Source organism: Astatotilapia calliptera, chromosome 12 (assembly GCF_964374335.1).
Source record: "Astatotilapia calliptera chromosome 12, fAstCal68.1, whole genome shotgun sequence".
Taxonomy (NCBI): domain Eukaryota; kingdom Metazoa; phylum Chordata; class Actinopteri; order Cichliformes; family Cichlidae; genus Astatotilapia; species Astatotilapia calliptera.
Genome location: NC_137433.1, coordinates 28,772,021 through 28,792,250, shown reverse-complemented (window position 1 = coordinate 28,792,250; position 20,230 = coordinate 28,772,021). Strand labels below are relative to the sequence as shown.

The following is a 20,230-nucleotide window of genomic DNA, read 5'->3' as shown; positions in this document are numbered from 1 at the left end:
GCCGTGGCTAACGATGACGGTTTACGCACGCCCCGCCCCCTCTACATTATCGTTCATTGTTTGGCGTGAGAGCTAGCCTAAGCCAACCTGCTAGTAGGAGGCTAGCTGGAAATAAAACGAGCTTCAGGCTCTTGTGCCTACATAAACGCTCATATATCTTTCCAGCGTTTATTTGAGAGACTGTCAGATTCAAAATGAGCAAGAGGAAAGCGCCACAGGAGTCGCTAAATGAGGGAATAACAGACTTTCTCGTCGGTACGTAAGAGATTTTGAACTCAGCTAACCGTAGCTAGCATGGAAGTTGGGTTCTGTTATTGAATAAAAATACCCACCGTGCTGGTAAACTAACTTTGCACGAGTAGCGGGTATCAAAATATTTTAAATATGGAGTTGTAGTTGTTGGATCTAGTTATCTGGATTACTTACACGTGTGATTTGGTTCGCTCGCTATCTGCCTTGTCATTTAAATGCCTTCTACCTTCAGCTGAATTGGCAGAAGATTAAACTAGCATGAGGGAAATGTGAAGTCTTGCATTGTCCTAACACTGCCTCTGTTTCCAGAATTGGCCAACTACGAGAAAAATGTCAACAGAGCAATACACAAATACAATGCATACAGGTAAGTTCATAATTATGTGAAAACCTGTCCCAGTCACTGGTCTTCATAAAACAAGCGTTTCAAGTGTATTACGTCCACTCAGCCATCAATGATGGTGTTAGTACAACGCCCCCATATTAAAGATTACAGCGTTTATATGACTAAGAATAGACTCATGCTAAAAGCAACATTTTATTGAATTAGAATTTCTTTAAAACACTTAGAGTTAAGAGAAATAACTATTTTTTTTCCTTTTTTTTTTTAGTTGCTAAAAACTACATTATTAGAGTGAACCCCACATGATCGGATATGCAGCACTTCACAGGAAGAACCCCCTTTTAACAGGGGGACCTCCAAAAAGACCTCCAGTAGAACTAGGTTCGGGGAGCCTGTCTGTAGTGACCTGTTTACAACAACAGGAACTTGGAGGTGGTAAAAAAGGAATCATAACATGCATTAGTGGTATATAACACATAAAGTGTTAAAAGAGGTTAACTGAATCATGGGAAGCCCCAGAGCAGGCCTTGTCGTTATCAAAAAGGAAGTTTTATAGTGGAGAGGGTGACTGTCTCTTCAGTAATAAACTGGAAGCTGATTCCACTGGAAAGGGGCTGATGGCTGAAGTCTTTACAACTTTGTTATTTAGGGTCCAGTAAGCCAAGTAAGCCTCCAGTCCGAGAGTGAAGGACTCTGCTGAAATAATAGGCTAGAGTCCAGTCATTCAGGACTTAAAAGGATTTTAAATTTGATTTTGTATTTAGCAGGTAGCCAATTAAGATAAACTATAATAGGAGAAGTATGATCTAGTGTTCTAGTCCACCAGAAAAGCATCGAGTGCAGGATAAACTTTCTGGATTTATGATTAGGTTTTTGCTGTATGCTGTATCACTGGCTTGGTGTACATGATACATTGTTAATTTAATATACAATACACTAAGTAGAATAGCATTGTCATGTTTACACTTATGATCTAAAAGAAATTAACCTAAAGAAAAAGTGGCCTAATTCAATTTTACATATGTTTTTTGCTAAGACTTACATGGTCCCTTTTTTCTGTGCTTAGGAAAGCAGCATCTACGATTTCTAAGTACCCTCACAAAATCAAAAATGGAGAAGAGGCCAAGAAACTGGTATGTATGTATATGTTGTCATAGGCAGACTGATAGATAAAAAATATAAATGAAAGAAATATCTTCTTTCTTAACAAAAGAATTGGCATATAGGACAGCAGATTTCTCTTTGCATGTTGTCAAATCAGAGATCATCTTTGATCCTCTCCATGTGCTTTAAAATCTGTGACTTTCACTGTCACAATGACATTGTTAAACCTGGCAGCACCCCCGTCATTATTTATCTTGTCTACCACTAATGTGCTCATGCTGCTGTTTATGTGATGGCCTCTGTTGTAGCCTGTTTGTCAACAGCTTCTCTGCACATCTTACATAATCACTGCAGATCACACTGCTGAGCAGCAGCCTCATGATTGTTGTCACATTTCAACAGGATGGTGTTGGAGCTAAAATAGCAGAGAAGATTGATGAGTTTCTGCAAACTGGCAAACTTAGGAAACTGGAAAAGGTGAGTCTAAGAATGTGAGATCACATTACTGATGTCACACTGTAAAAATATTTTTTTAATAGTTATTTTTATGTATATGTACTGAGTTATTACACTGACTAATGCGCTACATTTATATCTTCCAACAGATCCGAAACGATGACACTAGCTCTTCCATCAATTTCCTCACCAGAGTTACTGGAATTGGGTATGTTGTTTGGATGTTCAGTCTGTACTTATGATAAAAAAAATTATATGTTCATATTCAGAATTAAAATATACCAAGTATATTATTCACTTTCTGTTGTAACATTGTATGTGCTTTATGTTCACTTCAGACCTGCTGCTGCAAGGAAGTTTGTTGAAGAAGGGGTGAAGACTTTAGAAGGTTTGTGTAGCATTTGCCTCAAATTAAAATTGATACATATTTTGTGTGGTTAGTATAATTTTTTCTTTTTTTAGCTTAGTGCCGTGAGCAGGCAACCACACGCCACATGGCTAGAACGCAGCAGGCAAGGTTCAAGCTGACCTGTGGCCCTTTGCTGCATTTCTTTCCCTCTCTTTCTCTCTAATTTCCTGTCCTCTCTACTTACAATCCAGAAAAAAAGGCAAAGACCAAAAAATAAGTAAATATAGAATAAATTTCAATGAGAAGGATTCTTGATTTTGTTTTTTTGTTTGTTTTTTAGATTTGAAAAAGATCGAGCGCAAGCTAAACCATCATCAACAGATTGGCCTGAAGTAAGTGTGACTAAATGTTCTCCAGATGTTGTCTTGTAGGTTCTTGGTCATCCAGATCATGGTTTGATGTATTTTAAATATTTTGAAAAAATGTTTCAGATATTAAAGTTGTTTTTTGCTGTCTTTAGGTACTTTGAAGAGTTTGAGAAAAGGATTCCAAGAGCTGAAATGGAAAAGATGGAGGTGATCAAGATTTTTATATTTCTAATATCTTTACATGCTTTTTTTTCATACAGACTGCCCTTACACTGTGATTTCTTGTATTTACCCAGACTCTTATTCTTGGAGAGTTGGAGAAAGTTGATCAAGAATATATTGGAACAATCTGTGGAAGCTACAGGAGAGGTATTCGTATCAAGTTACTGGTCCATAGGTTTTAGGTTGCAATACCACTTGAGCCTTTTTAATACTGTTCATAACTTCCAGGTGCTGCATCGAGTGGTGATATTGATATTTTGCTGACCCATCCAAACTACACCTCTCAGACTGAGAAGCAGGTAAGACTTAACTCCATCACTCAGTTTAATTACAGGGTGACATGTCTTTTTAATCTTATTTTTTCTTCTGTTTCTGTTTTGCAGCCAAAACTCCTTCATGCTGTGGTTGAGCATTTGGAGTCCATCGGGTTTGTGACTGACACACTGTCCAAAGGAGACACCAAGTTCATGGTGAGGCATCTTGTTTATTTTCTGTCTTACTGAAGGAGGTACTGATTTGTAATGTAGTTAGTACTGTAACTGCACCCAGTCGCTGTAGCGCATGACTGTGGTCATGATGTTTTGGATCTTGTTTTTCTAGGGAGTCTGCCAGCTGCAGCAGAATGATGAGGATGACGAGGAATACCTTCACAGACGTATTGACATTAGGTGCCCTTCTTTAAATTGGTCATTTACATTTGAAACATTTATACAGGCTCATGGGATTCATTTTGTTGCTTCAGGATTCTTTGTCAAGATTATGTGTAATCATAATTAAGCACTATGCTCTTATGTTTAATTTTGTGTATTTATGGGATCTATTTGTGATGCTGTAATTAAAACAATGCCAGTACTGTTTTTCAAGTACCAGGCATTCCCAGTTATTCAGCACAGACAGTAAAGAGGCAACCCTATTTTTGTATTTGATATTTTAACATGTAGTTTGTTCCTGCTCACTGACAGTCTTTTATTTATTCTCAAAGGTTAATTCCCAAGGATCAGTACTACTGTGGAGTTTTGTATTTTACTGGCAGTGACATCTTCAACAAAAATATGAGGACCCACGCACTGGAGAAGGGCTTCACTCTCAACGAGTACACTATACGACCACTGGGGGTCACTGGTGAGTGTTAGTTCCAAAAAAACAACAACAACGACTAAAACAACAGGAAAAAAACGGAATTTCCTGAACTCTTCTCTAGCTCTGAGCAACATATATATCATTCATCACCAACCAGTGATTCATACTATAAGCTTTTAACATGAGCTGTTTTCCTTTGTGCTTCTGTTGTAGGTATGGCAGGGGAGCCTCTGTTGGTGAATAGTGAGAAAGACATCTTTGATTACATCCAGTACAAATACAGAGAGCCGAAGGATCGCAGCGAGTGAAGCAAAGGACAGCTTTACAGTTAGATCTGGAATTAAAGCCACAATTCTCCTAAAAGAAAAGAACTAAAAAAAATAAATGTTTCCTGGTGTGTTACTCTTATCCCTGCTTAGCCATGACATTTATAGAAAATAATGTGAAACAATTTTAATTTGTTTTAATTTTCTTCCCCAGTCATGATATTATGATATAAACATGACAATGCTTTGAAAGAAAAATTACCTGAGGTTTAATTCTTCACAGTCAGGCATTTGCATCAGTTTTTAAACAGATTTTTGAAATCATCTTCATTAGTAATTTATTATGTCTTTATTTTACCTCATATGTACCTTTTAATTTTTGATAAGCCAAAAAAAGGATAATGACCTGCAAGAAGTAATTACTGTTGACTGGCTCCTGTTACATTTGTTCAGCATCACAAACGATGAAGACTGTGGTCATCAGAGCATTCCCCTCGACAACAGTGCTCTTTAACACTTTGCTTTAGTTGTGCAAGGTTTTTAAATTATAGTTTTTTATATATTATTGTATTTTTGTTTTCTACTTTGGGCAGACCAATTGGAAATTATAAGGGAACATGCAAGGAATTTATGATTCACAGGCTAGGCTGGTTATTTACAAATACAACTGGTTTGGGACAAAATTGGCATTGAAATCTTTTGACAAATTAGTTGTTTTGGTGGGGTTTTAGTTTGTATATTTGTTTTACTCCATTGCTGTGTGACTGCACTGGTAGAGTTGAGTAATCTATTTTGTGTGAAACAAATCTATGTAGTGAAGGTTACCACAATCATATCTTCAACGCTTTGTTTTTGAAAGGGGATAGACTAAAGATGCAAAACTTGAATATTTGAATTAAGATAAAACTTAACAACTTACAATATGTTTTACATGTTTACGCAAACGTGTCAGAAAATATTTAAGAAAAAAAGGATCTGTGAGGTTAATGCAAATTGTTCATTTTCTGTATGTATGAGTGTAGTAAATGCAATACAAAAACCATATTTGTATTTTTATTTATTTATATTTATTATAACATTTAAAATCTAATGTAAATCACTAGGTAATAGTTCATATACCATATTCATGACATAACCCTTGGGATATAAGCTGAAAGCCATATTTTCAACGATTATGGTTTGTTTACTGCAGGCAACTTTTTCCAGGTACGTCGCATTTACCAAAAACTGTTTCTATGGGCTATTTGTGTTCGTTTGTTTTTCCCCCTTATATACAACAGGTTTGTTTTTGTTTTTTTGTTTGTTTTTATTTCGTAGGTTTTAAGTTAAATTATGTTAATGTAAATATGAGTGAATAATTTAGAGATATATTATTTTTCTTATGCTACTCTGGCATTAAAAATAATGTCGTAACGACGATAAGACGACTAGAAAGAAATTTCAAGTACTCTGGCATTAAGTTTTTTGGTTTGTTTTTTATTTCTCTTACAAAACAATTAATTTAAACGACAGAAAAATACAACTTTTTAACTTAATTGTGAATTTTTTTTGTAAAAGAGGTAAATTAATTTGTTGTACATCCTAATAGTGGTATAAGTTATTTACAACGATTGCCACGGCAACAGCAGCAACCGCAAGGCATGATGGGTTGAAATAAAATGCAAGCAGAAATACCAGCAAGATAGGCCCGAGTCAGCCAATGATGGCGCTTTGTGCATTAATATCAGCCAATCGGAACTCGTCGAGCCAGCAGTCTCTTACTGCTACACACCCACGTTACTTTTGTGTCAACCACTTCGCGGGAGTTGTCACTTCAGGAGCGGTCATCTCTTTAAAACTAGAGAAACAGTATACGAGAGACTAGTAGGTAAATCAACCAATTCGCATGCAGAAATTTGATTTTAATTAAATATCTTGCAAATGTTACTGAAGCCGTGATGTTTGCGTGTAACGTTAACTGATGTTTGTTCCTTTTTTCTTATTCGGGATGAAAGATCAGCTAGTTATGGTGCTTGAGCTAATTAACGCATCATCATCGCTTGTGCATGTGGCCATGTGTTTGCTAGGAAACCACTCTCCTGTTGACACCTTACTTCAGATTAAGTACTGTTTTTGACAAACGTTACGTTTTAACGGGAGCTGTGGATGTATTATTTTGATAACTTATGCACCGAAGTAGATAGCGACAGGCGTCCATTCTCACTGTTTTCTAACGTAGGACAGTTGAAGCAATGTGGTTTAATTTGTGCAGTCTGATTTCACAGGCTTGTGGCTGAAATCTCGGAAAATGTGAGACTATATAATCGCAATGTCCTGCGTATCCATAGAAACTACGCAGAGCGCGCGTCCAGCGAGCCTGCAGCTGATTGAAGTTATGCAACACTCGTAGAAAAAGCTAGCTCAAATATTATGTATCAGGTATTATGTAATACCGGCGTCGTCACTAAAATAGGCGTTTTTCCCCTTCTTATTCTGTCGCTAGTCTTGAAGCAGTTAAAGGCTTGAGTCAGACAATGATGAGGACTCTTAGGATGCTCAGGCTCTCCAGTCAGCGGTATTGTGTGCGTGCCAGTGTGCCTGTGAGGATGATGAATTCACCGCTGTGTTTTGGTTTCCCAGGGCAACCATGTCTGACAGAAAGGCAGTGATCAAAAATGCCGACATGTCGGAGGACATGCAGCAGGACGCCGTGGAGTGTGCCACTCAGGCCCTGGAGAAGTACAATATCGAGAAAGACATCGCTGCATATATTAAAAAGGTAAAGCTAAACAGAAAACATTTTTAAAAAGCACAAACTAGGCTGTACTTAAGCATGCAGGCAAAATCTGGAAGACTGAGGCTATTTTTGCACTCAACCATCCTGTGCATCATTGCAAGTTACATACCCTGCCTGGTATTTGCAATTGTTTCCTCTCTTCCTGAGGAAACCTGTTCCTCTCGAACTGTCTGTCCTTCAGAAGCCTCATGCCCACATTCTTTAGCTCTGTGGTGTAGGGAAAGAAACCAATATCATAAGGAATTTGGGATCAGTGATTTCTTGCAGCTCTTTTTGTATATGTTTGTATCTGACCAGATATTTTACCTTGAATGGGTGGAAAATGTCATCTAAACTTAGCTGTCACACTAGGCCACCCAGTGTATTTCTCCAAATTCAGTGCTTTCCGTTACCCCTGCCCAATGATTGGGGGGGAGGCTTAAATTGGATTTCTTGATTATTTTTTTTTTTAAAGAATAATCTGAAAATATGGTTCATGATCTGGTCAGATAATTTTTACTACAATGTAATCAGTGCAAGAAATCTTCACCTGTTTGAGAGGGGGGGAAAAAAACAAGACTTTTGACCATCACCTTGTCTTATATAGGATTTGCAGGCATTGTCTTACCCGCTTAACATTTGTGCACTTTTTAAAAAAAAAAAAATTTTTTTTATTTTTTGTTCCACTCAGGAGTTTGACAAGAAGTATAACCCAACCTGGCACTGCATCGTTGGGAGGAACTTTGGCAGTTACGTGACTCATGAGACGAAGCATTTCATTTACTTCTACTTGGGTCAGGTGGCCATTCTGCTGTTTAAGTCTGGCTGAGAGGGGAGGGGAAAGCGTTTTCCCGACACCAGCTGACCATATACAATACGGACTGACTCCACAAAAGGCACTTATCATTCCTTGGCAAGGGGCCGCTGCCTTTTTCTGTGCTGCTTTCTACTTTGTTGTTTTTGAAGATTTAAAACAAAAAAAACAAACTAAAAACTAAAACGTGGCCATGTTAAAGAGATGAAACACTTGTATTTATTTTTGTCTTGTTACATTAGACATGTCATTTTTTTAATTAAAGTATAGCTGTTAAGCTGTTTGGGTCCAATGCCTGCTGTGGTCATTTCACTCAATTTCAGTTTTCAGATTGGTTAATGTGACTATCTTGCATACTGAGGCCACATCTATAACCCCGCCATCAACAAGATGATCATGACTTGTGCCACTCCCAGTCTCTTTCCAGGATGGTGTAATGGGGTTACATTTGTACAGGATGAGCGGTTTCCAATCTGTGCTTCCTCAGGTCTTGATATGACAAAGCGTCTTTCAGTTCATTAAATCCATTAAATGATGAGTCACAGGGTTCTGTTCCAATGCATTATCCTTGGATAAAGCGGGAAAACATTGCATATATATCCATTACTATTCAGGTGACGCCTAGCTTTAATCATAAAGCCAGATGTTTCAAATTGAAGTACATGTGTTTTTAGGGTTTTATTCTAAATTGACACAAAAGTGAGGCTATTGTACTAAGTCATAAAAAGTCTTAGAAATGTCTACATTTACTTTAAGTAACATTACCTTGACCGCACCCATGACTTTGATCATTATGTCCTCAAATGTTCATATGTAGAATTGCTTTTTAACATTTGTTCAGCATCCCAAACAGAGCCTTCAGCTCTCTCTTCTGTGGAACCAACTTAGTTTGGAATTAGAAAGACAAACACCATCTTTACTTTTTAGATTAGGCTTAAAACGTATCTTCTTCATAAAGCTCTTAGTATGGCTTAATCAGTTGATCCTGAATCCTCCCTTTTCATTGACCTCTTTGTCCTTCCACTCACCTGGTAGCTCACAGGTGTCAAACTCCAGGCCTTTAGGGTCTGTGTCCTGCAGGTTTTAGACGTGTCCTTGATCCAACACAGCTGATTTAAATGGTAAAATCACCTCCTCAACATGTCTCGAAGTTCCCCAGAGGCCTGGTAATGAACTAATCATTTGATTCAAATGTGTTGAGATCTAAAACCTGTACGACACCAGCCCTTGTGGTCTGGAGTTTCCACACCCCTGTAGGCTCAAGCTTCAAATTCTGGTGAGTTGCAGGTGAAGATTTTTTCCTGGTCAGGAGAGCAACCAGAAGATTGAAGGAGGGGTGTATCATATACAAGACAGGGTGAATAGTTTGGAGAACATAAGAGGCAAGACATTAATGCCAGGAGAGAGAGAATATATTGTTAAATTTGTGCCAAACATGAGACCAAGGAGGATGAAAAGTGCACGCAAAACAAAAAGGCTATATGGAGAGATTATCCACTGTAGTGACCCCTTAAGAGTACAGCTAGAACACTTCTCTGCTCATCCATATCATCTTGATCTCACCTCATAGCCAATCAACATGAGTTGTCCATAGGTTGAACTCACCCCTAATCCTATTCATCAACCTCATCTCCTGTCTTCAGTGTTTGTTTCAGTCTCCAAACCACAAACATAGCTGGCCTCAACCACCTTGGTAAACATTCGCTTTCATTGTTGCTACTATGTTTTTAAAATCACATCACTTCTGATACTTCTCCACCCTTTGTTGCTTTGGATAGTTGACCCATATAGATGGACATGTATATTACAATGTGCTACTGAATTGGCCAGGTTAATTATTAAGGACCATATGCAAAGAATTTAAGTAAAAACCAGATGAGACATGGCATGAAGCGGTCACTGTTTATTTCAACACATTTAGAAAACCAGCTTGTGAGGGTAGACGCCATTAGACAGGAAGAAGGAAGAGCGCAGGTACCCTTGCAGCTGAGGTACTTTCTTGATAAGGGGCAACAGCTGAGAATCAACTGCTTTCTGGTCCTCCTTCCTCTGCTCTGTCAGCTGGAATTTCTGTACGTGAAGAAAACCAACGAGTCAGTCGTTTTTAATCCAAAAGCTCATTTTCAGTACAGTAAAAATTCAGAATATATATATATATATTACCTCTTTTTCTGTATCAAAGATTTCTCCCTCCTGGTGACGTGGCCTCCTCAGCTTCTTCTTCTTGAAGTAGGCATCGTTGAGGGTTTTGGGGATCTTCATACCAGAGATGTCAATTTTGGTGTTTGTGGCAATCACAAACTTCTGGTGGGCCCTGCGCACGGGGACTCTGTTCAGGGCAAGAGGGCCTGTGCAAAGGAAACAAAGATGACAAGAGTTTAATAGATGCTCAACATCTTTTTTGTAATTTAATTTATTACAGGTTCTACTGCCATGTGCATAACTGTGAAGTAATGACAGTATTTAAAGAAGAACAAAACACATCCTTACCAGTGACGAGCAGGAGACCACTGGAGAGCTGCTTCAGGAAGACCACGCGCTGAAATAAAAAGTGCAATTTAAGCATTAAAGAATTAAGAATTAACATTACGGCATCCATTGCTCCATATATCCTGTGTCAACATGAATAAGACCATTTTAACTATGGTAGTGGGTAGACCAGTTTAATAACCTCAGTCGGCTTTAATGCCAAGTTATTAAGATTGGAGAAAAGTAATATTTTTGACGTGCTCTCCTAATTTTAATGAAGGGCCTCTCTGCCTCTCAGTTCCACAGCTGAAGCATTATTTAGGTCAGCCGCAGTTTGAAGTGTGTGGGAACGCTCGCTTCCATAACTCGCCCATGCAGCATTCAAGAGTAGGAGCGACAATGTCTGTGGTAGTGAGGGTGTGATTATGGTGATGTACCCAGTGTGTTTGATAAGCAACCTTCAGCAGGTTTATTTTCAGGAAAAATGTATCTGATACCATGTGTTTTGCATCTATTCACTGGTTTGTTTGTTTTTTTAAATTAAAGTTCTATGATAATTCATGGCAGAAAATAATGCTCAACAGATCATTAGCAAACTGCTGAAATATGCCTCAGCTTGGGTTCTTTTGGTAAAGTCCATTAACTGTAGACTGAGTGCTTCACTGGCGTGTTCATGCAGTGATGCAGTTCACGTTCAATGTAGTTTATATTTGACATGAACTGCCTGCTAGCCCTATAACACTAACTCATTAATATTACTATGAAAATTCTTCTATAATGAACTAAACTATGAATTGCAAACAAAACATGACCGACACCAAAGCTATCACTGCTATGGATCCTTCATATGGCATGAAGGCAGTTTCCAACTGTGGAGGATTTGTTTTTGCTCTTCTAGAGTAACAAAGCCAACCGATTTACACGATATTAAATTTTTCATGGCTCAGAATGGGCCTTAGAGGGAACCACAAATAGGTACCAATCTAACTTCCAGTGACATTATGGTTCAGTATACAAGACCAACATTAACAAAACTCATGACTATGCCCTTTGGGGTTGACTAAGTCTTCTATGGGTGACAGTTTTTGTTTTGTTTTTTGATTACATAATACCTAAAAATAAATAAATAAATATAACACCTCGTGATTCCAGCAAGTTTTAACTTATGGCAAGCAGAGCTGATTTGGTCCTAAAGCAAGATCCTTGCTCTTATGACACCCAGAGTGGACTTTCCACTAAAGATAAACCAGGTGACATTGAAACAGAATATTCATCTGTAATGTGACATCATCAACTGATGCTACAGCCTGAAAAAGTCAGCCTGTGTGAAGCTGCAAGTGCTCCTGCTAATTGATGAGACTGACTCATTATTGAGGCATATGCCAGAAACTGTTGTCACCTTTCCACGGTGGCGCCCAGTGAGCAGAATGAGGACAGTTCCTGGTGTGATGGAGGCACGCAGGTTCCTCTTGTGCTGGGAGAAGGGCTTGATCCCATGGCTCTTCAGTTTACGGGGCACGTCCTCTGTGGGGTAGTAGCGGGGCTGTCGGAGTAGAAAATAAAACTTTAGATTGCTGTTGTATGTTGTTGTCAATATATAAACTTTATGGACAAATGTTTGCCTCCAAAAAACCACAACATGACCACAAGGCAATAAACATACTCTATTAAAAACACTGTGCATTAACTGTGTCTGTGTTTGAACAGACAGAATTCCAAATTTTACCTACATAAAACAAATCTTAATAGAAAGGACAAATGTATATGCATTACTCACCATCTTGCGCAGTTTGACAACACGAGTGCCTCCGTTCTTGTCTCCTCCAACGGTTTTGACGACAGTGGCCTTGGGTCTAGCCTGGATCTTCTTTTCCACCTGAAGGAGAACAAATGACCATCAAAACAAGTGGCAAAGAAAAAGTGGCATGCCTTTGACCATTATTAAACAATTTGTGTGGTGTCAAAGGTCTGCCCTTACCTTGGTCTCAGTGGTTTTGGTCTTCCTCTTGTACATGGCCCTGCGAGCATACATAGCGGACCGGGAGTAGCGACCGATGCCCCGGGCCAGAACCGGGTTCCGGCTCCCGTGCTTCTTCTTCTTGGCAGCTTTGTCTCCCTCTGCCATCTGACACAAAGTAAAAAGAAGGTAGATGTTTGTTAGGGTCTCAGATGAGCAATGATTTATGATACCACAGTGATGTTATTGGAATGTGTTCCTAGGTTTATTGCACTAACAACAGCAGAACAGCAATGTATTAAGACCTTAAACTCTAAGCTGTTGTGCTGCTTGCATTTCTGCACAAACTATTAGTAAGCACCAGTAAACACTAATAAACTATAAAGTACTATGAAAATGATTTGGCTGGTTACTACCAAAGAGCCATCATAAATGCAGAAGCATGACAAGTAACGCTGGCTAGCCGTTAGCAACTTTCCGGGCTAACCAGCCATTTCTCGTCTTCATTTACAATTAGACAAAATTGATTTCTTAACATTTCCAAGTTTAAATGAAATACCCAAACAACGACAGCGAATAAGTGGAATGAATAAAACCGAAGACTGAAGAAAGACGACACGTTTCAACCACCAGCCTTGCTAACGTTACAGGCTGTACGGAGGCTAGCCGGCGGCCTAAACCTGCACATCTAAGCATATCTACAGTAACATGAAGAATAAATCATGGCAATAATGATGTCTACCGTATAGTCTAAACATAATGAATCGTCTCATGATAGTTGGAGAGAGTATTTTTTATTCTCTAACACGGATGAAAGCAGATTTCTTTCCCACAGTAACACGAAGGCAAGGCTGTCTTACCTTTGCTATGAAAAAAAGACCGACATCCGGGCATGTGACGTATATAAGGACGCTGGGCAATGGCGTTGACGTAATTACGTTGTTTACATGACGTGATGGTACTTGTAGTCCACATAATGATTTTCTGTTGCTCTAGTCCCATTTCCATAAATACCTCCTCGGATCGACTCGGCACGGTTCGTCACGGTTTTTAGGGTTTTTCATTAGGTCATAGCACCTGGTACCAGGTATTATTTAGTACCTGTTCTGCCAAAGTTCCAAGCCATCTGAGCAATTGTGACATTGTCAGACTGCATGCCACCGATTGGCTGGGTCACAGGCGTTACTCAATGATTAATAAGAGCATTTCGTTCAACACCGCCATTTTTGAAATCCTGCAATGAGGGAAATGGCTACAAAAACAATCCCATGTTCCCAGAGTCTGACGAAAAGACACAGACAGAGCAGCAGGTATATTCTTGACTGGACGTCCACCTTTGTTGTAGCATTCATCTTGCCTTGTCTCGAGACCATGCACATTTCGAGGTACTACACTGTAATAGAAAATCATTTGATCCAAGTCTAGTGGCGAGTCGGCCCAAATAGGTTCGAATGGAAAAGGAGCTTATGTAGCATAGGCGAGTTTAGACCCTTCTCCATAAGAGCACCACAAAAATAACTATATTAAAACTAGTTATGATCGCATATTTTAATATTCTTTTCTGACTGTCTTCAAATGTTATATTTTCCTAACTTGTCTGCTGGCAACAGTACAGGACAGAATGAAGACAGGTTTTATGTACAGTATTGTTGATGTCATGATGTTACAGTGTGCTTACAGAGGCATTGCTACTTCAACAGTGTGGCTTGTCATTAATATCCTTATAAGACTGCATTAGAAAGAACAGTGTCACCAGAGTCACCTGCAGTGGACTCCACTCCAAATCAGTTGGTCCCTCTCCGCTGCCTGCCACGGACTCCACGACACCTGCCCCGGATTCCACGCCGCCACCTGCCGCGGACACCACCGTGGAGTCCACCTGCCAATCCTCCAAAGGGTGCCAGCCACCAGCTAATCCACACCGCAGCAGACCACCTGCCAAGCCACGCCACCGCTGGCCGCCTGCTAATTGCCACAATCCAAGCCACTTGAAAGGTCCCGCCTTCGCCCCGTCGTTGACCTCTGGTCCTGTCGTCCATGGGTCTTCGCTGTAATGGTTGACCCCTAGACCTGCTGCGCTTTCTTTGTCGGCTTCCAGATCACAATTGCGTCTGCCGGTGGCCTCGTGACCAACCTCCTGAACAGTTGTCTCTTCCAACAGTCTTGAGGACAGTGGTGTTTGTTCTAGCATTAATATTCTTCTTCTTCACCTGAAGCAAAACAAGTGGCGAAGAAAAGTTGAAAAAAGAAAAAAAAGAAAAAAGTTGCTAAATTGACAACCCTGTGTCCAAATTCATGGGCTGCATCCTCCTGAGGACCTGGCCTTCGCGGTCTACGTGGGCCGGGTCCTCAGAAGGTCGGGTAGGCCAGAAGTAAACGGCTGGGGAAATTGGACGGTCTAGCCTTCAGATTAGCGTCGCCGCTGTCTCGGTGGAGTTTAATGAACTCAGCCGTCTGCTCCTTGCTATCTAAAATATAACAGGACACTGCCGTAAATTCTCGACCGTCTCATACTTCTGTTTAATCAGTTTTCTGTTTGACGTTTAGTCAGCTGTGTAAAAACCAAGGAGGAACCCACCCGGGGGATTAATAAAGTTTTATTTTATCTAATCTAATCTAATAACTTTAATCTCAGCCAAACTGATTTACTCACAAACAAACAAAACACTGAAAAAAGCCCAACAATAACATTTTTAGGTTGTCTAAGTGACTTATATATTACGTTTAACCCGAGTAGTCCGCGGTGATCTGAAAATGATGTGCCGGGAGTTGTGCCGTTCTCGGCGGCTTCAGTGACCCTCGAGCTCCTGGCTAGCTGTCGAGCTGGTGGGTAGCAGACGTCTCTGAAAACGTCGAAGCACTTTTGCAAATATGCGATATCTTGATAAACCGAGCAGATATTTGATGTTTACACAGCTACTTTCTCGCCTGAAAATATGTTAAAAGTTTATTTTGTGACCCAGAAAGATTAGTAAGAGTAATTTTAAAACTTAGTAGAGCCCGCCATTGTTGGAAAATGGAGTTTGGCTGGGCCGCGCTATGAATTCTAGGATATGATAGGCCACGAAGGACACACCCGACCCATCCTTCAAATTCGGGGAAAAGGAGGACGCATTTGTTGGCTGCATTCGGAGGAGTCTACAAATTTGGACAGCCTTCGGTGCGTCGCTGTGACGTAATCGGTCTACAAATGCTGCCTCAGGAGGATGCAGCCCATGAATCTGGACACGACAAGTATCGCTAGCTAGCCATTAGCAACTTGTTACAACTTTCCCGGCCAACCAGACATTTCTCTATGAAATAATGCTATCTACTGTATCGTCTAAACATAAAGAATCATCTCATGATAATTGGAGAGTGTTTTTTATTCTGTATCATGGATGAAAGCAGATTTTTTTCCTACAGCAAAACGAAGGCACGGCTGTCTTACCTTTCCGAAGACCAAAAGATCGACATCCAGGCGTGTGATGTATATAAGGACGCTGGGGAAGGGTGTTGCCCAGCGTCGTTACGTTACGTTTACGTTAAGTTTACAGGATGTGATGGTACTTGTAGTCCAAATATTGATTTTCCGTTGCTCTAGCCCCTTTTCCATAAATACCTCTGCGGATCAACTCAGTTCGGTTTGCCTCAGTTTTCAGGGTTTTCCATTTGGTCATAGTACCTGGTACCAGATACTTTTTTAGTACCTGCTCGGCCACAGTTCCAAGCGGTCCGAGAAGGTCTTAAATTGTGATACTCGATGATTCATGAGAGCATTTTGTTCACAAATATCAACACCGCCATTTCCGAAACCCGGAAAAGAGGGAAATGGCTACGAAAAACAATCCCGTGTTCCCCGATTCTGACGAAAAGACACAAACAGAACAACAAGTATATTCTTGCCTCGACGTCCGCCTTTGTTGTAGCATTCATGTTGCATGTTAATTGCATTGTGGGACGCTCGGATGCCACACCACCCGCTGCTTCTTGGACCAAACCTGTTGGTCCCTCTCTGCTGCATGCCACAGACTACATGCCAGTACCTGCCATGGTCTCCATGCCACTGCCTGCCACAACGCCGGAGTGGATTCCACATGCCAAGGATATCCCAAGGGTCTCCATCTCAATTGCTGCCAGCCACCAATGAATCCACGCTCCAGCAGGCCACCTGTCAATCGCTGCAAGCCACCAACTAAGCCACCTGAAGGATTCTGTTGTCGGTTTCCAGTGCTGTTACCCATTAGTCTTCGCTGTAATGGTTGAACCCTAGGCCTGCTTTGCCTGCTTTGTCATCTTCCAGATCACCATCATGTCCAATGCTGGCCTTGCGACTGGCCTCCCAAACTGTTGTCTCTTCTAACAGTCTTGATGACTTGCCTTAGGTCTAGCCTTACTCTTATCCTCCACCTGGAGCAAAAAAAATTATCATCTAAAAAAGTGACAAAGAAAAAGTGGCATGTCTTTGATCAATATTAAAAAAATTGTATGGCACCACAGGTCTGCCTCTTGGTCTCAGTGGTCTTGGTCTTTTTCTTATATATAGCCCTGCGAGCAGACCAGCAGTAGCGACCGATGCCCCGGGCCAGAACCGGGTTCCGGCTCCCGTGCTTCTTCTTCTTGGCAGCTTTGTCTCCCTCTGCCATCTGACACAAAGTAAAAAGAAGGTAGATGTTTGGTAGAGTCTCAGATGAGCAATGGTTTATTGCACCACAGTGATGTTATGGGATTAAGTTCCTAGGTTTATTATTCTTCTAACACTGGTTTTTAGCAGCAGGACTCCAGCACCAACTACAGCAGAATAGCAATGTTTCAAGATCTCAAACTCTAAGCTGTAGTGCTGCTGGTCTAAGCACCAGTAAATTCCAAGAAACTATAACATACTATGACCCAGTGTTTTTTAGTTTGTGTAGTTTGTTGCTTAATATTGAAAACTTTTTTGTTCTTCCAAGGTTCATGATAACTTTTAAGTCTTTTAATAAGTATGTTTGAGTTAGTCTTCAGTTCCTTGTGATTTTTATGTTTCTTTCCCTTAGTGTCTCGTCTCCTCCTGTGGTTAGTCAGTCTTGTTTTTACATTTGTTTTTTTGTTTTTTTCATCTCAGTGATTGGTGGTTCTTTTGTGTCTATTTAGTGTCAATCACGTCCCCATGTCTGTTTCTCCCCTGGCCCCAGTGTCAAGCCTGTGTGTCTTAGTCTACCTCTCAGTGTGTTTCGTTTTATTTTAACAGTGTCTCGTCCTGTGTTCTGCATGTTCAGTTTTGCCTCCCCTGTCTTATTATGTGTGATTTGTTCCTCCTGTGTTCCCACCTGTCGCCCATTCTTTCGTTATCCTGTGTGTATTTAAATCCTCAATCTCCCTCTGCTCATTGCTCATTTTTGTATCACAGCACGAAAGCTGCCTCTTTTTTTTTTATTTCTCCCGCCTCTGAGTCCTGCGCTTGGATCCTACCCTTGCCTGCCACATAGTCTACTATGACAATAAGGAAGTAATGTCACAAATCCATGATACAGATTTAAAACACACTTTAACTGAAATATACCAAAAGTCCAAACGGTTCTGGTAAAGCGAGGACATTGCTGTGACTTATAAAGCGTCTGCTTAATTTTATTTTTTTCTCTAAATAGGGTCCAAAACATGCTGTTGTAGCTTAAATCACTAGAGTTTATTAGCAAGGCCTGACTTTATTATTATTTTAGTTAAACATTTCTATTCCTCTTTTGGCTGAATTTGGCTTCAGTGTTTGTAAGTCAGTGTCCAGCAGCAGTCTGTATTCAGTTTGAATATTGCTGTAAATTGATATGGATCAGTTTATACCTTTTATTAACTGTAACATTTAACTTTTGGGTGACAGCACAAGGGAATAGAGAATGAGAGAGCAAGATGAAAACGGCAAAGAGAGAGAGCAAAAAGAAACGGGTAAGAATGGACTTGTGGTGAAATTCACCAAAAATGATAAAGCTGTAGCTTCCATTTTTCTACATTCATTGATGATGATTTCACATAACTAAGTAGTGTGCTGTACTGTTATCAATTATGGATCCCTAACCTGCTCTTATAATAATTATCATAAGATTATATTTTTCTTTTTTCCTGTGAATATAATTCTAGTTGAGTGGTGAGGAAGAAGAGAGAGATGTTGTAGAACATAGGTGTCAAACTCTGGCCCGCGGGCCAAATTTGGCCATACCAAATTACTATTAGAGCTGGCCTACTGGTATTATACAGCTAATATATATATTGTTTAGTATTAAGCTTTGCTTGTTCCAGATTCAGTTTTTCAGCAAAACGTGTTTGAGTCCATAAGAAAAGATTCATTCTTATATCTGGAGGAATAAATATATTTCAATAAATATTAACGTTAGCCCGCGACTTTGTTTCAGTTTTGAATTTTGGCCCACTGTGTATTTGAGTTTGACACCCCTGTTGTAGAAGAACAGGAAGAAGGAGAGAGCAGGTAGTAAAGTTAGGTGAAAAAATATATATTTATAGAATTAGTGTATATTTAAAAAATATACACTAATTCTTTGTGTATTTCAAGGATGTTCAGTAGCAAAAAAAAGAAAGAAAAAAAAAAAGTCAGTGGACGTTGTAAACAGAGCATGTTGATATAAACAATGGCATTTTTTCACTCTAAACATGTCTCATAAAGGATGGCTGCCATTACATTGATATGACGGACTACAAATCTATTCTCCACTAGTAAAATTGGGGTACACGATGCTGTGTTCTGAGACTGCATACTAAAGGAAGTGTTTGTATAAATTCAAAAACTTTAATAAAAAGCAACTCTATTACCAGTTTGCTTCATGTACAGGTCTATAGACTGGTGATTGTCCAGTGTCCATGATTCAATAGCTTGCAGAATCTCCTTTAAGAGTAATAATTTGAAATAATCTTCTTTTAAGTATGACATATTCAGTCTCCCGTGTCAGATACCTGTGGAAAAAACGTTCTCTACCCTTCTTTAATTTATCACTTAACTTCATTGAATGCACAGCCCTATTAATTCAGTCTGGTTGACATATGGACTTTTACTGAACCATTCCAACAACTTGATTTTTTCTGCCAGTCTGTTGTACCGGTAGTTTGTCCTGTTGCATGAACCAGTTTCAGTGTGAAGGCTTCACATCTGACAGTAGAATACTGAGGCTTGGACCTCCTCCAGTTTCTCCAGGGGGACACCAAAGCGTTCCCAGACCAGCTTCAGGCTTCCTCTCAGTGGGACATGCCTGAATATTCACCCAGGAGGCATCCTTGTTAGATGCCCAAACCACCACAACTGTCTCCTTTTGATGTGGAGGAGCAGCGGCTCTATTCTGTGCCCCTTCCGGATGGCCAAACTCCTTACCCTATCTCTAAGGGAGAGGCTTTCAGATGCCACCTTTCAGATGAAGCTTCTGCTCTCATTCTTTCGGTCACTACCTACAGCTCATGACCATAGGTGAGGGTAGGGACATAAATCCCTTGACCAATGTTCCCTCTAAGCCGCAATTGCACACTGCTGGCAAGGTCTCTGTGCACAGAAAATCTGCGTTGCGTACCCAAAAAAAAATCTAACCTGAATTGAAATTAAGATAAATACGTTAACAATTCATTCTGTTTTGCAGTGTTAGTCAGTAAGTGACTGGCTGCTCCAGTATGGGATTAGAACGATGCCACCTTATCCCATAGTCCAGCCAATGATGCGATTCACATTCGTATAGCTAATCAACGTCATTGACAGGCTATGACAGCATCCTTATGTGCCGACACCGGTGTTTTATCTAGCAAAGCGGCGTGGCTGATGTGGAGTGAAGCCACGTTAATGACAACG

General features: G+C 40.1%; 3 protein-coding genes across 4 annotated transcripts; 2 read left to right on the top strand and 1 right to left on the bottom strand.

Annotated features, from left to right (window-relative positions):
* The first annotated feature begins 23 nt into the window (after positions 1–23).
* On the top strand, positions 24–5,482 carry polb (polymerase (DNA directed), beta). Its single transcript, XM_026188409.2, has 14 exons — positions 24–255; positions 562–619; positions 1,662–1,728; positions 2,102–2,176; positions 2,305–2,363; positions 2,494–2,543; positions 2,845–2,896; positions 3,025–3,079; positions 3,169–3,241; positions 3,323–3,393; positions 3,478–3,564; positions 3,695–3,762; positions 4,077–4,216; positions 4,388–5,482. Exons 1-14 carry the CDS (start codon positions 195–197, stop codon positions 4,480–4,482), a joined length of 1,011 nt encoding a protein of 336 aa, XP_026044194.1. The 5' UTR covers positions 24–194; the 3' UTR covers positions 4,483–5,482.
* Positions 5,483–6,136: 654 nt separating this feature from the next.
* On the top strand, positions 6,137–8,301 carry dynll1 (dynein, light chain, LC8-type 1). Of its 2 annotated transcripts, none has more exons than XM_026188520.2 (3): positions 6,137–6,307; positions 7,060–7,198; positions 7,887–8,301. In XM_026188520.2, exons 2-3 carry the CDS (start codon positions 7,067–7,069, stop codon positions 8,022–8,024), a joined length of 270 nt encoding a protein of 89 aa, XP_026044305.1. In that variant the 5' UTR covers positions 6,137–6,307; positions 7,060–7,066; the 3' UTR covers positions 8,025–8,301. The 2 variants fall into 2 exon arrangements, with proteins under 2 accessions (XP_026044305.1, XP_026044306.1); XM_026188521.2 differs by having other exon boundaries at positions 6,166–6,303.
* A 1,596-nt stretch (positions 8,302–9,897) lies between these two features.
* Positions 9,898–13,313, bottom strand: rpl6 (ribosomal protein L6). The gene is made up of 6 exons (XM_026188164.2): positions 12,457–13,313; positions 12,256–12,354; positions 11,878–12,021; positions 10,500–10,548; positions 10,173–10,357; positions 9,898–10,079 (listed from the first exon to the last, which is right to left on the bottom strand). The coding sequence occupies exons 1-6, from the start codon at positions 12,601–12,603 to the stop codon at positions 9,927–9,929; spliced, it is 777 nt and encodes a 258-aa protein (XP_026043949.1). The 5' UTR covers positions 12,604–13,313; the 3' UTR covers positions 9,898–9,926.
* Between the last annotated feature and the right edge of the window lie 6,917 nt (positions 13,314–20,230).

Excerpts from the sequence above, each read along its gene's own strand:
- polb (XM_026188409.2), top strand. The coding sequence starts at position 195 with ATGAGCAAGAGGAAAGCGCCACAGGAGTCGCTAAATGAGGGAATAACA. Across the intron at positions 3,394-3,477 it reads CCTCTCAGACTGAGAAGCAG|CCAAAACTCCTTCATGCTGT; the intron begins GTAAGACTTAAC and ends TCTGTTTTGCAG. Across the intron at positions 3,763-4,076 it reads CACAGACGTATTGACATTAG|GTTAATTCCCAAGGATCAGT; the intron begins GTGCCCTTCTTT and ends TTATTCTCAAAG.
- rpl6 (XM_026188164.2), bottom strand. The coding sequence starts at position 12,603 with ATGGCAGAGGGAGACAAAGCTGCCAAGAAGAAGAAGCACGGGAGCCGG. Across the intron at positions 12,022-12,255 it reads TTGTCAAACTGCGCAAGATG|CCCCGCTACTACCCCACAGA; the intron begins GTGAGTAATGCA and ends CTACTCCGACAG. Across the intron at positions 10,080-10,172 it reads TCTTTGATACAGAAAAAGAG|AAATTCCAGCTGACAGAGCA; the intron begins GTAATATATATA and ends CTTCACGTACAG.
- dynll1 (XM_026188520.2), top strand. The coding sequence starts at position 7,067 with ATGTCTGACAGAAAGGCAGTGATCAAAAATGCCGACATGTCGGAGGAC. Across the intron at positions 7,199-7,886 it reads TCGCTGCATATATTAAAAAG|GAGTTTGACAAGAAGTATAA; the intron begins GTAAAGCTAAAC and ends TGTTCCACTCAG.